We start from the raw sequence: 18317 nt of genomic DNA, 5'->3' as shown, positions 1-18317 counted from the left end.
ACGCTAGCCATGGACATCACTGCACACCTACCGGGTAGGCGAGGCTGTTGGACTCGCTGCTATCCAGTTCTTCTAAACTGCCCGGATGTCGGCATCCCTCACCAGTCAGCAGGCCTCTCGTCATACCTGTTGATATAGATGGCCCATCTGTAGGTTTAAGCATTTGTGTATGTATACATCTAAAAATATGCATACTACCTGGCCTGACAGGTACATATCAGGTGCACATTGACATGCATGTGCACGCACACACACGTATGTATACATGCACCTCACTGCATCACGTCAGCTCAGATTCAAACTCTCACATCAGCCACTACCCAAATGTTGGTTTCCTCCCCGTCTTGAGGGTAAAAGGGAACTACTGGTTCACCTGCTGAGGGAAGGTAGGCTTCAGCGGGGAACTGGCTTTGCCCTGGCTCTGCAAGGCGTGCAGACGTGACCTGGTTTCCCAGCTGGACGCGTGCTTCGCTGCATTCTCACCTTCCACCCCACGATGACCATCTCCCAGCATTGCCAACAGGAGACGTGTGTCCATCCCGCTCCAGGGCGGCCCTGCCAGGTGGAGATCTCCCCAGGCACGAGCGGGGACAGCGAGGGCTGAGCCTCACAGGGCACGAGGAAGATGAGAGAAGATGGCCAGGCCTGGAAGGAGCTTGCGAAGGTGTTCAGTTCTGTGATGCGCTGCCAGTTTGCAGCTTTTGTCTCCTCACTGTTCCTCATCTCCAGAGGTCTGATGGGGCCACGGGCTCCCACCTGTCCCACAGGGCTCCTGGACTCGCACTGGCACCTCCTGTCCTGAGCGCTCCTGGGGGCACGCTCTGAAGAAATGAGGCCAGGCTAGAGGATAAGAGCCAACCCTGCCTAGGCTATGACACCTAGCACGACATCAAGTAAAATGCAGAAACCAGACTGGGCTTCACCAGCCGCTCCCAGAACAACAGGACCAGGAAACGGAGCTGGGCAAAGAGCTTTTACGGGAGTACTTTCTGTCAAGTCAGTGCTGCAGCTATCACCAGCATCTCCTGATCCAACTACTGCCCTCCATACTTCATTTCTGGAAAAAATAGAGACAAGTGAACTGAGCTGCGCTGGAGGCACTCAAAGAAAAGAACAGCAGGCTTTAAAAGAAAGAGCAGGCTTTAAAAGAAAAGAACAGCAGGCCATAACTGACACGGAGACAGAGGAGAGGACAAGAGCTGAAACGTCTGCTGGGGAGGATGCCTTTGCAGAGTGATTAAAGCTCTCAGGAGGACACAGGTCCTCTCAGCCTCAGGTGTGGGTTTCCATCAGGGTTACATGTTGGGGGGGCTGGGGTTGGGTTTTTTTTTTCCTCTCCAGCTTGTATTTCCTGAGGAAACTGCTGGGGCAGGAGGCCACTTTGGGTTTATCAGAGCTGGTTAAGGAGAACAGCCCATGCACACAGCTGCTCAGCTGAGCTATTTGTTTAAAGGCAAAACAGCCCTTCTCCCTCACGTTCTCTTCGTTGACTCGTTCTCTTGCTGGAGAAAGCGTATCAGCCTGCATCGACGCTGTCACCGCTCATTGCCTGAGCTTCTCAGAGTGCAGCTGGCTTCTGTTGTGTCCCCGTTTCACCCCACGGCCCCTCACTGGCTCCCTTTATCCTCCAAAGTCCTGCCCGAGCACTTGGCAGGAGCAGGCTCACGCCAGAGCCTCCGAATAGCCACATGCAGCAGCCCAGAGGTCTGGAGCTTGTCCTGCCCCATAGCTTGTGTCCATCCGGAGCCAAATGCAACTGCTCAGAGAGAAGTGCAGGAGCAGGACAGCTGTTATCCCTCCTCGCGTTGCCGGTCTCCAGGCACCTGTGGCTCAGGGACTTCCGGAGTGAGACATGGGTCGTCTGTGACTTTGAACGGATTCCTCGCTCATGAGCCAGGCCAGTCACTGTAATTTCTCAGCATCCACACTCCTGCAGCAAGTATTCTTACAGATAACACCACCTATCCCATTCTTTGATGACCCATTTCGGAAATACCTGGTAATAATACCTATGTATGGCTATTCACAAATACTACTTCCAACATCCTTTCCTAGAAATTTCATTTGATAAATGAGCAAAACCATCTCCAAATTTGTGTATGCTTTAAATTCCTGTACAACAACGTATGTGGCATAAGAAGGACATGTTATGCAGTCAAGGCTGGTGTTTTATCAACAGTTGCATTTTTAACATTATAAATTAACTTGTATGTATTAGTCTACTCTTTGGTGTACTAAATAAGGTCATGTTAAAGGGTATCAAATCTAACCTGCCTATAATGTCTCATACTGTAGCCCCTGGCGAAGAAGATTTACTCTTTCCCATGTTCAGTTTAATTTCCTCATCTACTTGATCTCTTGTAGAAAATTTTATACTCAGAATCAAAATACAATAGCTCAGCTGCATACTATTAATTTTTTATTTTGTTTCAATTTCTATTTTGCTCTGAATCCAATCCTACTTGTATTTGCAATTTCTTTATGAACTTAAAAGCAAATGACACTTTCAAGGTATTATTTCATGTTTTCATCTGCAATTCTGTTTCTCGCATATATACATGAATACTCTAACATCATAATGGTAGGTATGAAGAAGTTTTGTTTGTCTTGTTTGTTTTTCAGACACACAAAAAACCTTCCACAGAAATTACAATTACAGTCTCTATTGTTGAGAAGCATATACTTAAAAGAAACACAAGACAGGCACCAGTTTAATTGCTACTACAGATATTCCTGACGAGAACTGATTTCTGTGGTGTTCGGCCTTAGACTGAAATAAAAAACCTTATTTACTTTAACTTACTACAAAGAAATTCAAAAAACTAAGACAAAGTAAAGTTTTGAGTGGATAACAGATGCAAAATCACAATGCTTTAACTGCCAACTAACAATATACCAAAAAGCCTTCCATCTCCATCTAACTAAAACAATGAGTTTCTCACATATGGTGCTACTTATTTTTAACAGCATAATTTCAGTGCAATACCCAAGTGACAAGAACAATCAAGCTTGATTTCTTTGTGCAATTATAAAGAACCTTAGAGTGTTCAATCAATCAAACTAGTTGATTATCCAAACCCCTACTAAATGGAAGGAGACATCATTGGATTAAACAATAATGGTTTGTCCCATTGTAATTGGCAATGGGGAACAAATTTAATTTTTTCATTTAGGTTTTCTGAACTGAATTATTTAAAAGATTAGTGGGTTCCTAATTATGACTCAAAAATACTTAATGAATGCTTACCTGCCACATAGAGGTGTTGTGAAGATTAATTAGGTAAGGTTTATAAAACGCTTTGAAGATTAAAAACACCATTTAATTATTATTGGATGAAGTATGAAAGGATACTGAGCACTGAAAACAGCCTGGCAACAGCCTAAAAAAATCCTTTTTCTGTTAGAAAAGTTTTCTTTTGTGTAAGCTATGTCACCGCAAAATACCTAAGACAGATGCATTGTATAATCTAAATTTAGGGTTTACAGCAAAATAGTTCACTTCAGTAACTTGTAATTAAATTGGACAGTTGCAAGTCCAACTAAACCTTTCAACTACACTATTCAAGTGCATGGGATCTAGTATACAGAGGGTTAATCAAACGTCCATTGCAGCTCACAGCCTACTACCCTGCTTAAAACTGTAAAAGGGGGACAGGATTTTTAGGGAAAGAGAAATTTTTTATTTGACCTACCAATACAGTCAGAAATAAATGAACAAACTTTCGGGCACACATGGGGCAACATGGTTTCCGGTGTCACTTATTCTAGCTTAGTTTTCTTCCTGCTGCGTAGCTTCCATTTCAAGTGAAAAACACTGATATTTTCCATGCAACAGCCCTGCTATGTAGTCTAAATTATGTAGATTGCATAGATAACCCTAGAAAATCCATAGTCCGCATCCCTCACCACTGGTTTCTAAGAAGACTAATACCTGCCTGTGAGAGAGATTCGAAGTTCTCTTTTCTGTGAAGGCAGCTGTATAATTCTTGTTCTCCATTTTAGAAATGCTACTGAATTATGGTGTGAGATTCCCACAGCTTTTTGCTATTCTTAGAGCGGCAATGACTGTAGTTATTGCAGGTAAATGTTATATCTTAAATGCCAATCATTTGCTACCTCTGTATTCAATTTTCCGGTTACTCTCCCAAATGACTGCTGCAAAATTTTATGCTAATTATGCCACAGCTGGGACCTAAAAACTTTGGCTCTTTGAAATTTTTCCTTCTGGATTTTTTTCTCATTTTTGTCTTTCTGTTCTTATCTGTATTGCTGGCTGAATACATGAATATACATTTGCCCTTCCCTTCCCAGATCTATTTTTCAATTCACAGAGGCCTAATGCAGCAAATCCTTTCGGCTAGCATGGGGCAACTTGCCTAAGATGGGCAGCATTCAGCTCAAAACAGAAAATAAATGCATGTATATCATGAAGCTTCCAGGGAAACGGAACTCCTTGATTCACACCAAAATTCTTCCTTGGCCAGTTTGTAATATTGTATCATAGTTTGTTAAAATAACTGATTTCTCAGTCTTGAGTTTGCTAAGTGCACAGTCAGTCAAAAGGGTTCATTATTGCTTGTAATTTGTGCACATTACATAATAAACTATTTAGCTGAAATGGTTTCAGTGTAAGATTTGCCAGAACAAATCCAGGGTGCTGCGGATCACAGCAGGGATTTATCAAAAAGCTTGCACGCAATACTGTTGGCTTACGTCAGCGGTACTAATCCATACTTTCTCAAGCACTGAAATGGCTCACAGACTTACGGTGAAGATAAACACGAAGAGGAAGAAAATCACCGTCTTCTTATTCCATGTTTTATTTTTTCGTTATGTGTTAACAGGGCATACAAAACCACTTTTATGTATGGATCCCATTTCATCTTTTTTCACAGCCAGAATGCACTTGCATCTGTCTATTTATCTACATGGCCCATAGCACAGTAGATATTTGAGTGTCTCATTAATAAATTTATCTTCTCAATACTGCTGAAAGGCAGGGAAGAACTATTACCGTCTCAGTCACCTCCTTTACCTCTGTTTTATAGACAAGGAAACCAGGCACAAAAAGAGTAAGTGATTTGCCCAAGGTCAGGGAGGCAGGCAAGGAGGCAGCGCCTGCCCACCCGGCCGGGGATGACAACCAGGCCGTCCTCCCGCTGCGGAGCAATGCGACGTGTTGTGGCCACTTACACCGGCGCGTGCCGAAGCGAATGAATGCAGCAGATCTTCAACACATTTCAAACAGCAAAAGGTTTTCTATAGAAAATCGTTAGAGGCTTACTTCCGTTCGCTCAGTCGTTACGTGCAAATGTTCCCTGCGACACAGGTATTTACCTGAGTTAAATTTTCTAGTTACCTCAAAGCAATGCAGGTTATTTTTCAGCAACCAAGTGGCAGGAAATGGCAGCAACTCTGTAACTTGTAATAACCCTTCGCAGTCGGTGTTGCCAGTGCTGTAAACACTTTCCATGGCATTAACCATACCAGCATCTTTCCTAGTCTCCGTGCAGCCGCCGTGACTTGACAAGCTAGTGCACATGCAAACCGCGCAGGTTAGCAGGACCATGAGAGCATCACGGGGGAGCCCAGCTGCCGGCTCCTCTCGGGCCACGCAACTTCTGCTGCCACCACAAAACAGAGCAGGAGGGGATGGGGAAGCCGCTGCTGACTCTGCTGCTCTCTTTTTTTCACTAGCTCGAGGCTCACAGGTCTGCGCTTGCTCTTCTCGCTCTCTTTTTAAACAGTGGGACACAGCTCATCGTCCCTGCCCTGGTGCTGCAGCTGAAAACACCTCCATGCAAAGTCCTTAGAGCTTGACAGAGATAATACCTTTCCTGAGACATCTTAGCTTTAGCTCATACTACTTCTCTGTTCACCTTACCGAACGACTTGCTCGCAAGGGTTTCTGAGAGCTTGCAAACACCCATTCAGCTTCAGCACCCCTTCGTCTCTCCTGCTCCGCTCCATCCCATTCTAATTGTTCCAGTGCTGTTGGGCTCCAAGAGCCGGTGACATATATACATAAATATCTAAACTTAATTTAAAACATAAAGATCGTTAACCATACGTGCAGTGGCACTGAAGTCACTGGTTAGTAAGAGTGAGTTCAGATATAAGTATCTCAGCAAGAACATAACACGAATATGATATAAAAACTGCTGAGTTCCTGCCACCCACCCTTCTCTCTGAACTGTTTCTTTTTTCTCTGTGTATGGCACATCTTCTTCTCCAGATTCTAGTAAGAAGGTATTCAGTCCACTCTTTGGTGTCGTTACTAATGTATGCTTATAAATATGCTTTGAAAACACCATTATTTCACATCTAAGTCAGATGTTCCCCAGGATAGAATGAATTCCCCACATCTGCATTGTGTTCAGCTCAGAAAGCACTGGCCTCCCTTACAGCAATAAATAAATAAAAAGAACAAATCTCTTAAAGAGTCATACACAACATGGCTTTTAGAGAACACAAGGAAAGGGATTCATCTAAAAACCCAAGTAAAAGCATTTCCATGCCCATTCCCTCCTCTCCTTCGTTAACACAAAATCTGCAAGCCGTTCCTCCCCGGTGGCCTCCTGCACCTGCGTTAAAACAGCAGGGATGCACATGGGCACGGCAGGGGACAGGCACAGGATCAGTCCACCCCTCTGCTCAGTCAGTGCCACACTTCTGGGGGAAAATGAGACTTTGGACAATTTTAATGTCTCTTTAGAACTGTTGTTTTTAGAAGCCTAACGCTAACTAGCTCCAACTGGAAATCAGACTGTGTCCCACCACGTGCTTCATTTTCTTCAGACACCTCTGTTTTGCTGGGTGTGCAGCCGCCTTTCCCCCATCCCTGCCTTCTGGCTTGTACAGCTCCCAGGCAAAATTCAAATGACAGAAAGGCACTCGCGCGTGGCTCCATAAATTTATCCTCTGACTTCAACCGCTTCCCCTGCTGTCACAAACAACTTTTGATTTTAAAAAGTGAAGCAGCAAACCTGGGCCAATGGGAAAAAGAATGGGTTTGGGTTTTTTTTGAACGTGATGTATAGCCAAACGTTCACATTGAGAGGAAGCGCATCCCAGGAGCCAGACTATTAGAAATAGCATTGTGCTCTATCCCTGGCTGAGGAAATGCAAAGAAACAGAAACACTCACTCTCTCTGGAATATGTATGAGAGTCAGTTATTGTCAGTATTTGATAATAATTCTGCTAGGCTCAGATTATGGCTGATCTCCTCACTGAGGTACTTAATTTAAAGACAGTTCTGGATAGTCACGTCCACTTAGTCAGTGGAAAGAGTCAGGCACCTACAGAGAGCGATTCAGATCCGAGATCCTCGGATATCTGTCTTTAAATTTGGAAAGGTAAATATGGCTCAGTCTCTCCCAGCTGTGACCCAAAATGCACTCGCTTAAGCCATCTTAGGACCAACTCTTTCTGATGTGTGACCTGCTTCGGGGATTTGCTGCGTTCAGTGGATTCAGGGCCCTAGTACACAGATTTAGATAAAGCAGTTAATATATAGAAACCTGAAAGTGAAAAAAAACCCACAAAATTTAATCAAATATACTGCATATCTCTTTTTTAGTGGCATCCTGATTCGGGATGGTCCTAACACACCCCTGCCCCTTCTGCTGTGTCTGCCTTGGCTTTCTTACTTGTGTCCTACTGCCAAAGGGCCAGCTGGAGCAGCCAGCCGATGGGGCCCAAAACACGCTTCCCCAGCAAGGAATCCAGCCTTTTCACAATGCCTTCATCTGTTTCATACAAACAAAAAATAGAGGAAAATATTCTGGAATTCAGGACTTGTGGTCCCTGAGAATTTATCTGTGTAAAGTCACCTCTTTAAACTGAGCAAGGTATTTACGATTCCCCCCACACACAGCTGTTTCACAGACCCTCCAACTTCACTACGCTCATAGCCTTGTTTTTAGTAAGTGATTCTCCACGGAGTCCTAACATACTTGCTGTAAATTGTGCCTTCTGTGCATATCCTCAGATGAACAAATGTGGGACACAAGCTCCGGTGTGGCTGTCGCTGAAATCCGAATCGCTCCCGGTTCCCGGAGAAAGCAAGCAGCTCACGGCCTGCGCCACGTGGCAGTTCTTCTTCGGCAGCGCCAAGGACTGCTGCTTGTTTCGCATACCCATCGCCGTCCGAAACTGCGGCGCGTTCTTCGTTTATCTCTTACAGCCAACTCAAGGATGCATGGGCTACTGCGCCGAAGGTGAGGGCCGGTAAAGTATTTATCAATAAGATTGCGTATGTCTCTCTTGCTAGGTGTGCACAGGTCCTGGTATTGCAATGCACATCTCAGTGACCTTGCGAGTCAAGCATTGCTCCCAGCAAGATGCAGGCTGTGAGGAAAATAAATCAGCAGCGGTCCAAGGTGTTCCTGAGGAATAGCTGTTATTACCAGGGCAAAATGCAGTCTGGTGTGTGTTACTGAAGTGCCCTTTGCTTGGTTACAGTTCACATGTAGCCTCTCTCACTGTCTTGGGCTCCACTTTGGCTTGAAGTTGCACAGCTAGGTAGCTGAAGCATCTTTGTTTTACCGAGGTACTGTATCTAGGATACTGTATGTAAGGCTTGTTCTTATCTTAAATAATCCAGTATCCCCCCAAAAAAGATCATTCTGAAACTCTGGCAGGAAAAAAAAAATCTTATAACATCTTTTTCATGACATTTATATAATTACTCTCACCAGAAATAATTTTCAGCCTACTGCAAGAGATCTAAGCCCTCCTCCGTAGCTAGGAAACAAAGGAATAGCAGAAAGCAATTGCTCACTCAGTTAAACCTTCTGAACTTCGGAGCATGTTCAGGTGCATATAGATTTAGCCAGAAAAGACAGTTCTTTCTCAAAGGGAAAAAATTACCTTTATACGTTCCTTTCAGCGTTTTTGGACAGAGACAAGACACACTGAGAAACTGGGGTTACCACCTTTCAATCAGGCAAAATTCAAACTTAAAAAAAGTTTTTAAAGAGAAAACTATCTAATTTTCTTATCTTTATCAATATTTTAACATTCCCACATGAAAAACAGAAGAGGGAGGGAAAAAAGCCCAAAGAGTGAGATTAATTCACTATTTTGAAATAAAAATATACCTTAAAATAAATGGAAATTTTCTTTAATTTCCATGGTTCTTTCTCAGATACTTTTTTTTTTTTTTGAACATTGTCACTTTCCAGTTTAAGTTCAGCCTGTTCAACTAAAAGCTTTCATCTATCCTTGTTTGAAGAACTTTTTACCAATACCTTTTCAGTGATTACTTTTGTCCTTTCTGTCATAGGGCTTAAGCACTCAGGCTTATTTAATTGCTTCAGGTCATCAAATTGTTTATCAAAACTGTCGATTCATATTTATTTAGTAACTTTACATATTAGTACTTGAGACTTAAATTTGTCTGCATTTTTGCCAAATAAAGTTTATCCCCTTCCCATCTTTCCCAACCAATGAACTTCTGTGGGTTTTTTTCGGTTTTGGGGTTTTTTGTTGTTGTTTTTTCTTTTTAACACTGCCATTGATGCTTTCTCCAATTTTTTAATGCATTTCAGTGAGGTTCAGCTCCCCTGACTCTTTAATGACTTTAGGATGTCTTCGCAGTCTCATGCATTGGAAGGAAAACACTCAAAGCTGAAGTTTCTTCTGGGGGGTTGTTAATTCACTACGTTAAATTTGGCTGCTGAGCATTGCACAGCACAGCCTCTGCGCGGCGGAGAGCTCGGTCCAGCTGGCACCGTCACAGCTTCTTGCAGGGACAGCTCCCCACAGCCCCATCGCTAGGCAGCTCGGGAACACGAGCACCGTTCAGCACTTCCCAGGTTCAAATGAAAGGGATTTAAAGCTTCACAGTTTGGCAGAAAGGACAGAGCTGAGAAAAGTGGAGTACGTGCCTGCAATTTTGCTCATAGACTCCCATGCTCTGATTGCCTAACTCTGTCCTTCTGGCATAATTTTGTGCAGAAAGTCAGTCTGAGCCATAGTTTGAGGCAGCTTCCCTTACAAAGGTAAGAAAAAAGGATATAAACAACCAGCACTTATTCATATTTTAAGTAACTTGTTTCTTTTCCTTACCTCTTATTTGCCCTAGACAGATGTTAACATATCAATTCTCCATTCTGCTGTAACAGTCTCATATCTTATTCTCTTGGGCTTCCATAATATTTTCTACAATCCTGCAAAAAGTTTCTTAATTTATCCTTTCAAACTATCTGAACCAGCTTCATGTTCCATTTGAGTCCCTGTCCCTAGGGATGAGAGAACATTGCCCCACAGTATTATACACTGTTTCATTTCTACTTTTAACGTGAGCTTAGCAGGAAGAAAAGTTTCAGACTTCATAACTTGTTGAAGCCTATAGAAAGCAGATTGTGTTTTTAGAGCAGTGGGATTACTCTGGGCAGAGAATACAGCGAACTGGCTCATTCGAGGTACGTCCCAGAACAGCCTGGAAAGGGTCTGCACCGCAGGGCGGTACGAGCTGGGTGCTCTGGGAGAGCCAGTCTACCTCTGTAACGTAATTCTCTCTCATATCTCTTCTGTACTTATTGCAAAAATCAGAGCAAAGGGCTGTGCTACTGGGGAATCCAAAGTCGAACACCTTTGCCAGAATAATTAATTTCTGTTAATCTGTATGCTTCATTTCAATAATATTACTCCAGACACAAAATAAAAAATCTCAGGTCAAATATTGTAACAGCAATGGGTAGTCAGTACACTATTAGCTATTTTTGTGCTTTATATAAAAGAGATTTTCTTGCTTATATAGTTAATAAATCACAAGAATATAAAACGTAGTATTTCTTCCATGTCCAGTTATATTTAAATCTTCTTGTTGTTGAATGAATAATTGTACTATTAAAATAACTTTTCGTGCAATATTCTTTTTTTCCTCCTTTTCAGACAAACTCATGAGCTTGGCTTTGCAACCAATGATAACTCCTGAGCTTGCGCAAAATCATGCCCACCTTAAATGCAGTTACAACCGCCCTTCCTCAAACCAGCCGCTGCACTACGAGGTGGTCTGGTCACGCCTTTCCACCGCCGGCACGAAAGAAGAGATCCATCGTGACACCACTCAGCAGTCGTTCTCCTACGTGGAAATGAATGGCGTTAATCTCAGACTGGGAGACACGGTAATGCTACCCTGCCCTCAGGGGAAAAAAAAAAAAAGAAAAAACAAATCAAACGTTCAATCGAGCTTTTCTAAAATTTTTGTTGGTTTTTTTTTAGTGCCTCAATAGTTATATTCACACCTAACAGAAAAAAAGACTGAAGCAGGGGCCGGTTTCTAAACAGGATTATTCAGTAGCGTATACCAGGTTCAGAACTTGTAACATTTCTTTGAATTGCACAGAGTTCATGGAAGCTTTCTGCTTTACTATTTTCTAAAGGCAACTTGAATATCTACACTTACATTACTGCTTGAATGCCATAAAGTTGGCACAAGTAGTAGGTACATGTGCCTGATCCAATTTTTGTTTAGTATGTTTTTGTGCCTTGCAGCAGTGAGAATCTGCAGTATAGGCATACTCCGCTATATGCACTCAGTAGTTTTTTTAATCATGGACTAGAGACACAATAACATCTTTTCACAGAGAAGAAAGATGGTACATTTTAAAGCAGAGGGAGGTTTATTTTATGATCTTTTTCATGGTGTTCTGCCTCTCTGATTCCAAATTCTTGGTTCAATAGTATACTGAAAGACAGAGTTCATTACAAAACAATCTTTAAGAAGTATATTTGATGGCTTACATAGCAACACAGATCTAGTTTCAAAAACAATGACAAAACAGAAGCCAATACGACATGTGAAAAAATTGACTTGTATATGAATTCATGGCCTTTCACGGTACAGAAACAAGACTTTTAAAGTTAAATTAGGTTCATAACTTTTATAGGCAGAGAGCCATTAGTGATGCTACACAGAACTGAAAGAATAAACAGGAATAACAGCCTTGTATTAAAAGTAGGTTGGAAATAGTTGTGGTGTTTTGCAGCCCTTTTTTGAGATAATTAAGAAATGTGAATAAGCTTTTTCCATTCTTGCAAAGGTGAGTCATTTATAACAGTAGCACAACCTAGGTAATTATGAGAAGAAATGAGAAAAAACCATGCCACCTAAATCTGGAATCTGACTGATGCTGCCCGCACTTCTAATATGAGGCAGACAATTCTGCCAGTTTTCAAGGCAGGTTTGTGTTACAAGGAGATATCTATTTTCAACAAAATAATCTCACTTGTAATCACTTCAAATCTAGTTTTAACAATCCTGGGGATTCAGAGAAAATTTACTTTTGTTAACTAGTAGTATCACCAAATCTTTATAGGACCTTTTTCATTATATTAAGTTTTCAGTAAGCCCTTCTTTGTCCTCTGCTGAAACCCTCATGTTTAATTTAGCAGGTTTAGTGACACTAAAATGTTCTCTTCCTTGCTAGAACTTTTTTTAAAGGTCTTCATGGCCTATTTGACTAATTATAATTATCCATAAATTGTCACTGGTGAAAGCCAAGCAATGAAGCCTCAGCTCTAACTGGGAATTTAGTTTTACATGATAAAGATTAGAAAAGCATTTGACTGTGTTTGCTGTTCCACACCGTGTTTCTAATAATAGTTAGAAGGGACAGATTCTCCTTTCCCTCCCAGCGGTGTAAACCTGAGGCGACTTCGTAAGCGCTAACGGGGCTGCTGCAAAGGAAAGGTGACGCCACCAAAGACAGATTCACACCCTGAGGACCTGAGTCAGCCGCGCAGAGCCAGTTTGCAGCCTCCTGGGCCCATGAAAGATAAAAGGTGGAAGGAATTCTGCTAAGCCAGCTTTGAACTGAGGGCAGACAAAAGCCACGTTAGAGAGGAAGCAATGAATCGGGGGCGCTTTCCAGGCAGCTCCCCCTTCTCCGTTCACAGCCCAGAGGAAGCATCGCAAAGACTTGTGCTGCCCTCAGAAGCGAGTGAGCTGGGACGTGGGGGCGTAATTCAGAGCAGAATTTGTCCCGCAGGCTGCACAATTTGCAGCATCTCAAAGAACTGCTTGTTTTTGTTTAACCTGCTTTTCACCCACCTGCGCATAGTCTGATTTTGGTCCCAGTGCTTTTATAGATTAATTCTAGGAGTTGTATTATTTATAAACCTAGCCTGAAATGAGCACCTTCTCTGGTCATTTCTTCATAAAAAAATACAGCCAGGAAAAAAGATTATTTTTAATCATCTTTTAGGTGATTGATAGCTACACTATTTTTTTTTAATCCATCAGAAAGTCTCCAGGTAATAGGTTAGTCACACAATAGAATAACCATCAATTTTTTAATATGCAGTCAAGCCATATAATAACCTTAAAGAGGAATTGAGATTTACTGGCCAACACTTCTGAACTTGTATTGACTTCTCTTTAGTCTAAACAGGCAGTTATTTTTTTAATAGCAGTCATGTGTGCTTATCACCCCCATCTCTGGGCTCCACTTTTGTTATTTCAGACAGTGAGGTTGGCAGCATAATGTTCGTGAAACTATTGCAATCTTAAATAAATCTATAACATGCCGCTATTTCTATATAGACACTGAAAGAAGCCTATTCCATCTGATATGAAAATCCCAGCATTCCTGAGCCTTATTTATGAGATACGGACAGAGGTCATTCCATTCCTGGAGGCATAGCCATCTATAAATTATAGTGGCACGGTGTGAGTAATGAGTTATGCTAAGAAAGAAAGGTGTTTAGAAGAAAACCATGCAGATTTTGCTCAGCACAGCAATCTGAAAGTTCATACGGCGAGAAGCAATTGTCACCATACATAAACTATGATGTGCATTGTAGAATAAAAATGTTTAAGTAAAACCGGCCTTTCCACGCTGTGTGCTATAAGTGGCCACCTTGCATGACACTCTGCAACGCCTGAAAAATATGCCCCAGCAAAGGAGACTGCAAATTAGCACCTCAATATGTAAGAGAGGACAGCTAGTGTTCACTCTCAAAGAAAGAGGAGTGATATTTCCCCCTGCTTAAATACTAACCCCATCCCAGCCATTGGGGTTGACGCAGTCAGCAAGGGAAATAGGAAAAACCGCCCATTTGTAGGTTACAGCTGAGTTTAGAAGTCCTTTCCCGAAACACCTGATAGAGGGAAAAGGGAGCATCCCAGCAGAAACAGAGCTCTGGATGGATCCAAAGAGAGATTTTAAAGCAAAAAGGATCAGATAAGACAACAAACAAAACCTTGCAGCCTACAAGGCAGCTCACTGGGAAGATTTCCCACATAGATGAAGTCTACAGTCGGCCTCCACATACCGCTTGGCTATCCAGCAACTGGAGAGAATTGCCTTTTTTTATATATGGTTAGCAACAGACCGACTACTCGGAGACTTCACCCGGGGTGAGGCCATGCTGCTGCAGCAAGGCTCCTTCCCTCTGCAGCCGACAGTCTCGCACAAGGAGCGACTTTGTTTCAAAAACTTCAGAGTCTGATTTATTAATTTTTACTTTAACTCAAAGCTAGATTATCCCCACTTTCTCCCGCCACTAACCCTTCTGGAAATCCTTTCCAGTGACTTTGTTCCTACCCTTTTCTGCAAACAACTACAGCCAGACCCCTTCTTTCAGCTAATGAGAACTGTTTTTTTTCCACCAGCTCCCCTAAGAAGCACCTTCCATCAGGTCAGTTAGTCCTTTGCTCTTTTCATCAAGGCTGCAAACCATCACTTCCACCAGCACACACACTCTATCTCCCAGGAGAACCTCCACCAGGCTTTTTAACCCCAGCCCATTAGCTTTTAATAGAGCAGGCACCTGCAGGTGGGAGGCCGTTATCACCACCACGTGCTGCCCCTTCACCTGGCACGATTGATCCCCTACCAAAGCCTTCACCCACACGCCAGGAGCGTGGCTGAGTGTCTCTCATCCTTGGAAACCTAGCCTGCCTTTTGACACCTGCTGATGTAGCTACGACGGTAGCTCGGCTACAGGGGTTAACAGAATTAATCACCCACAGGTTAGGCACCTGCACCTTCACAGCTGCACACAGATCTCCCCGCCCTGGGGACAGGAAGAAGGGGGCACCCTGAAATGGTGCCTGATATTAAGAGGGGAGCTTCCCGGAGCTGCCCAACGTAAATTACTGGCCGGAGTGGTGTCTCTGAGCTTCCACACCTCTCAGGAGATCTGATGTCTGAGTCAGGAAAATGCCTCCATCCACATTTTAATCCAGACCTTGAAGTTCTACTCAGATGTAACTGCTTTTATTTAAGCTTTGAAAGACCATTACCAGTAGAAGCAAATATTTTAAGCTATTGCCGTTGACACTGTGGTGCCACTGTCACTACAACACAGCTCAAGCACTTGCCAGAGAGATAGGTGACCTGTATCCGGCTTTCCCAGGAGTGGGGGTGTGTTAAATAAATGTCTCACCCTTCCCAAAAGAGCCTGCCAGCCCCCAGGACATAGGCTAGACTGTCACGGAGAGGAACCAGGGCCTGGAAGCAGGAACTGCCGTGGGCATTTGACTATTGCTTTGGTGGCCGTTCAGGGAAACGCATGGGCAGCCCTGAGGAGCAGTGCAGAACCCAGCCCTCGAATCCGGCCGCTCTCCCCGTGCAGGGACCAGGGCTGCTGCCCCGGGGGACAGCCCGCGAGGGATAGCGGCACCACCTCTTCTCGTGCTTCAGAGCGCCTGTGGCAGAGCCTGCGCTTTCGGAGGGCTCCCAGGTGCATCTGGCACAGCGCTAACCGTGTGCTGCTGCCTCCTTTCGTCGGGAACCCGCGACAGCCACGGTCTGGTTATGAGCGCGAGCCCCGTGCCCCGCTGCTCGGGCCAGGGCAGCTCGCAGCCGCACGGGAGTAGGAATGTAGGCACTTTGAGCGTTTTCAGGTCAAACAGCAAGCTGCCTTGCAAACCTAGAGGTCTTCACAGTTATGTGACTGCTGAACAGGGATGGGTTTTGGATCACAAAACAAGTACCTGTTCCTGTTTTGTTTTCAGGAACCCAATTCCTTAGTTGATCCCGGTCCAACTACCCCTAGCATTAATGATGCCTGGGCAAACTAGGAAGTGGGTAAATTCTTGAGACCACAGATCTTCCGAATGATTGAGGCTCAAAGCCTAAACCTATATAGATCTGTAAGTGACTTCCGAAAAAAAGCCTTCAGACTTAGGCGCTGATGTCACTTAGATACTTCTGAAAACATGCCCAAGGTCTTTGCAGGAAATAGGCTGATTTATCTGCGGCTACTTCCTACAGGACCAGTGCTAATAATCTCCACGCTGTCTATCACAGAATTGCTTTGCCTGCCAAGACTGCCTCAGACTCCCTTGGTAAGCCACGTGCCGTCCCGCACTGCGGAGCCCTGGGCCACGCACGCTGCTACCGAGCACACCACTGTCTCAGGACCAGGGAAGCAGAGTGCCACACTCACCCCACTATAAAACCATCCTCCAGAAAGTCCTTGGCAAATAGCCACATACCCGTCTGATGTTTGCCTGTCCGCTGTGGGCCCTGACAAAGATGATGGGAACTCGAGACGGGATCACAGTGGAGATGATGGCCTCCCTGCATGTGCTGCCTTTGAAGATGATAACAAACGTGAATGTGACTTTCTCTGAGCTTTTCTGTCTCTGCCCTCAGCCCCGTTTTTCTCCTCACACGCTCAAACTACCACAGATGATCACTATGCTACATTCAGAAGTAATTAGGGGCAGGGAAAAGGAACAAACTGGTGTTTTTTATGTTCAAAAAGATTATAAACAAATGATTTGTGGGAGCTTTGGATTTTGAGGACTCTTAAAAAATGTTTTGATGTGCAAGATGATAGAGGGAAGTTTGCCAATGATTGTGACAGGTCTTAGCATTTAAATACTCTCCCAATCATTTCCCAGAGCTTTCCGACCCCCACCAAATTAATGGCTGAATTCTGCTTTTGGCTAAATATGCTGCTCACAGGGTTCACAGCAAAGTGGGAGTTAAGTTCACTTAAGGGCACAAATCTGCTCCGTAACATAGGAAAGGAGAAATTTTTAGCTACTAGGGCCTTTTTATATCAGAATGTTGTGCCTGTAAGTAGTTTTCCGCCCTACAGAAATAACTGCAAACGCGCAAAGGAAAGGAAGCAGACCACAACTGGAAGCAATTAGTTTACAGTGTCTGAAGGCACCTTTACAGATTTCTGTTCCTTTAAAAGGGATGATGAAACAGTGTAATTTGATTTTGGAAAGATTTGATGAGTTTGTGAAAAAATGCAGCCTAACCTGCCACGGCCATGAGCATACTGCTGTCAGTGATGTTGCTTTTATCTCTTTGCTTTAAAAAAGATACATGCATCGATGGGGGAAGGAGAGGAGAGAAAGAAAAAGTTGATTACTGAACTGAAGAGAAAGAGCTAGCACTTAGCTGAAGGCAAAAAACTTCTCAGAGTGACTCTCATAATAATTATGTGACAAACTGTCAGCCTGTAGCTCAGTGGCCAATGAATATATCTGCAGATTGTGAAGTGAAGTGTGCACCTAACCAGGTAAAGACGCTACAAGAAAAGGAATGATATGAAAGACAGAAATAAAATGTAACTCACGACTGGTGCCCATACATTTCTGATTTGCAAATTTTGTACTAAACCCCGTACGTGCTGAAGATATAACCGATAAGGACATATAGTCTAGTAATGATTTCACAGGATTGCTATGGATTAATTTTCAATTTTAGTTTTCAGGGCTTTATCAATATAATATAGCTCTGTTCAACAACGGGTGAAAATACATTGCAAAGAGGGAATGAGGCTGGGTTTCTGACATTTTCCAAGATGTCATTTTACTGAAGATCACTCTGAGATTCCTCTGCCAGCGCCTCCCCCTCCATTCAGCTTTGCAGCATCCTACTAAGCGATCCTGCCAGCATTAATTATATCTCCCTCCTTGGCAGGAATTTTTTAAGTGGTGTGCTCAAATGGAAGTCTCCATGTGAATATTTTTGGTAAAAAGCATTGAAGCAAAAAGTGCAAACAACCTAGCAAGTGTAAATATAGTATCTGCAATGCAGATGCATTGGATTTGCTCACTGAGTTCTGTAATGGAATCATTTTTTTTCACTAGGGGGAATATATATCATTCAAACTCTCTCTTCTTCTGTTGTCACTGACTTGTCAGATCATGATTTTGCAGATTCTCCCCTTAGCAGCTGTAACTGAAATGGCAGTAAGAAGGACAACATTCACGTTCTGCCTTCCAAATACTAGAATTTTTTTTTAAACTTTTAAGTTGAACATGAGCCTTTAAGGAATACTTGGGGATAACAAATCTCTAATGATAATAGGGTCTTATTACCTTGAGGAGAACATG

General features: G+C 43.3%; 1 protein-coding gene across 1 annotated transcript in view; it reads left to right on the top strand.

Moving 5' to 3' along the window:
- The window catches only part of LOC112977071 (von Willebrand factor D and EGF domain-containing protein-like), a 183625-nt gene that overhangs the window by 39750 nt on the left and 125558 nt on the right, over window positions 1-18317 (top strand). Inside the window, exons 3-4 of the mRNA XM_026088975.1 lie at window positions 7992-8220; window positions 10901-11133. Coding sequence (XP_025944760.1) covers window positions 7992-8220; window positions 10901-11133 — 462 coding nt within the window. The remainder of the gene's footprint in view (window positions 1-7991; window positions 8221-10900; window positions 11134-18317) is intronic.

The sequence above is a fragment of the Apteryx rowi genome, unplaced genomic scaffold (assembly GCF_003343035.1).
Source record: "Apteryx rowi isolate R43461 unplaced genomic scaffold, aptRow1 scaffold_8, whole genome shotgun sequence".
NCBI classification, from domain to species: Eukaryota; Metazoa; Chordata; class Aves; order Apterygiformes; family Apterygidae; genus Apteryx; species Apteryx rowi.
The sequence above is the reverse complement of the archived record's forward strand: the minus strand, read 5'-3'. Positions and strand labels throughout refer to the sequence as shown.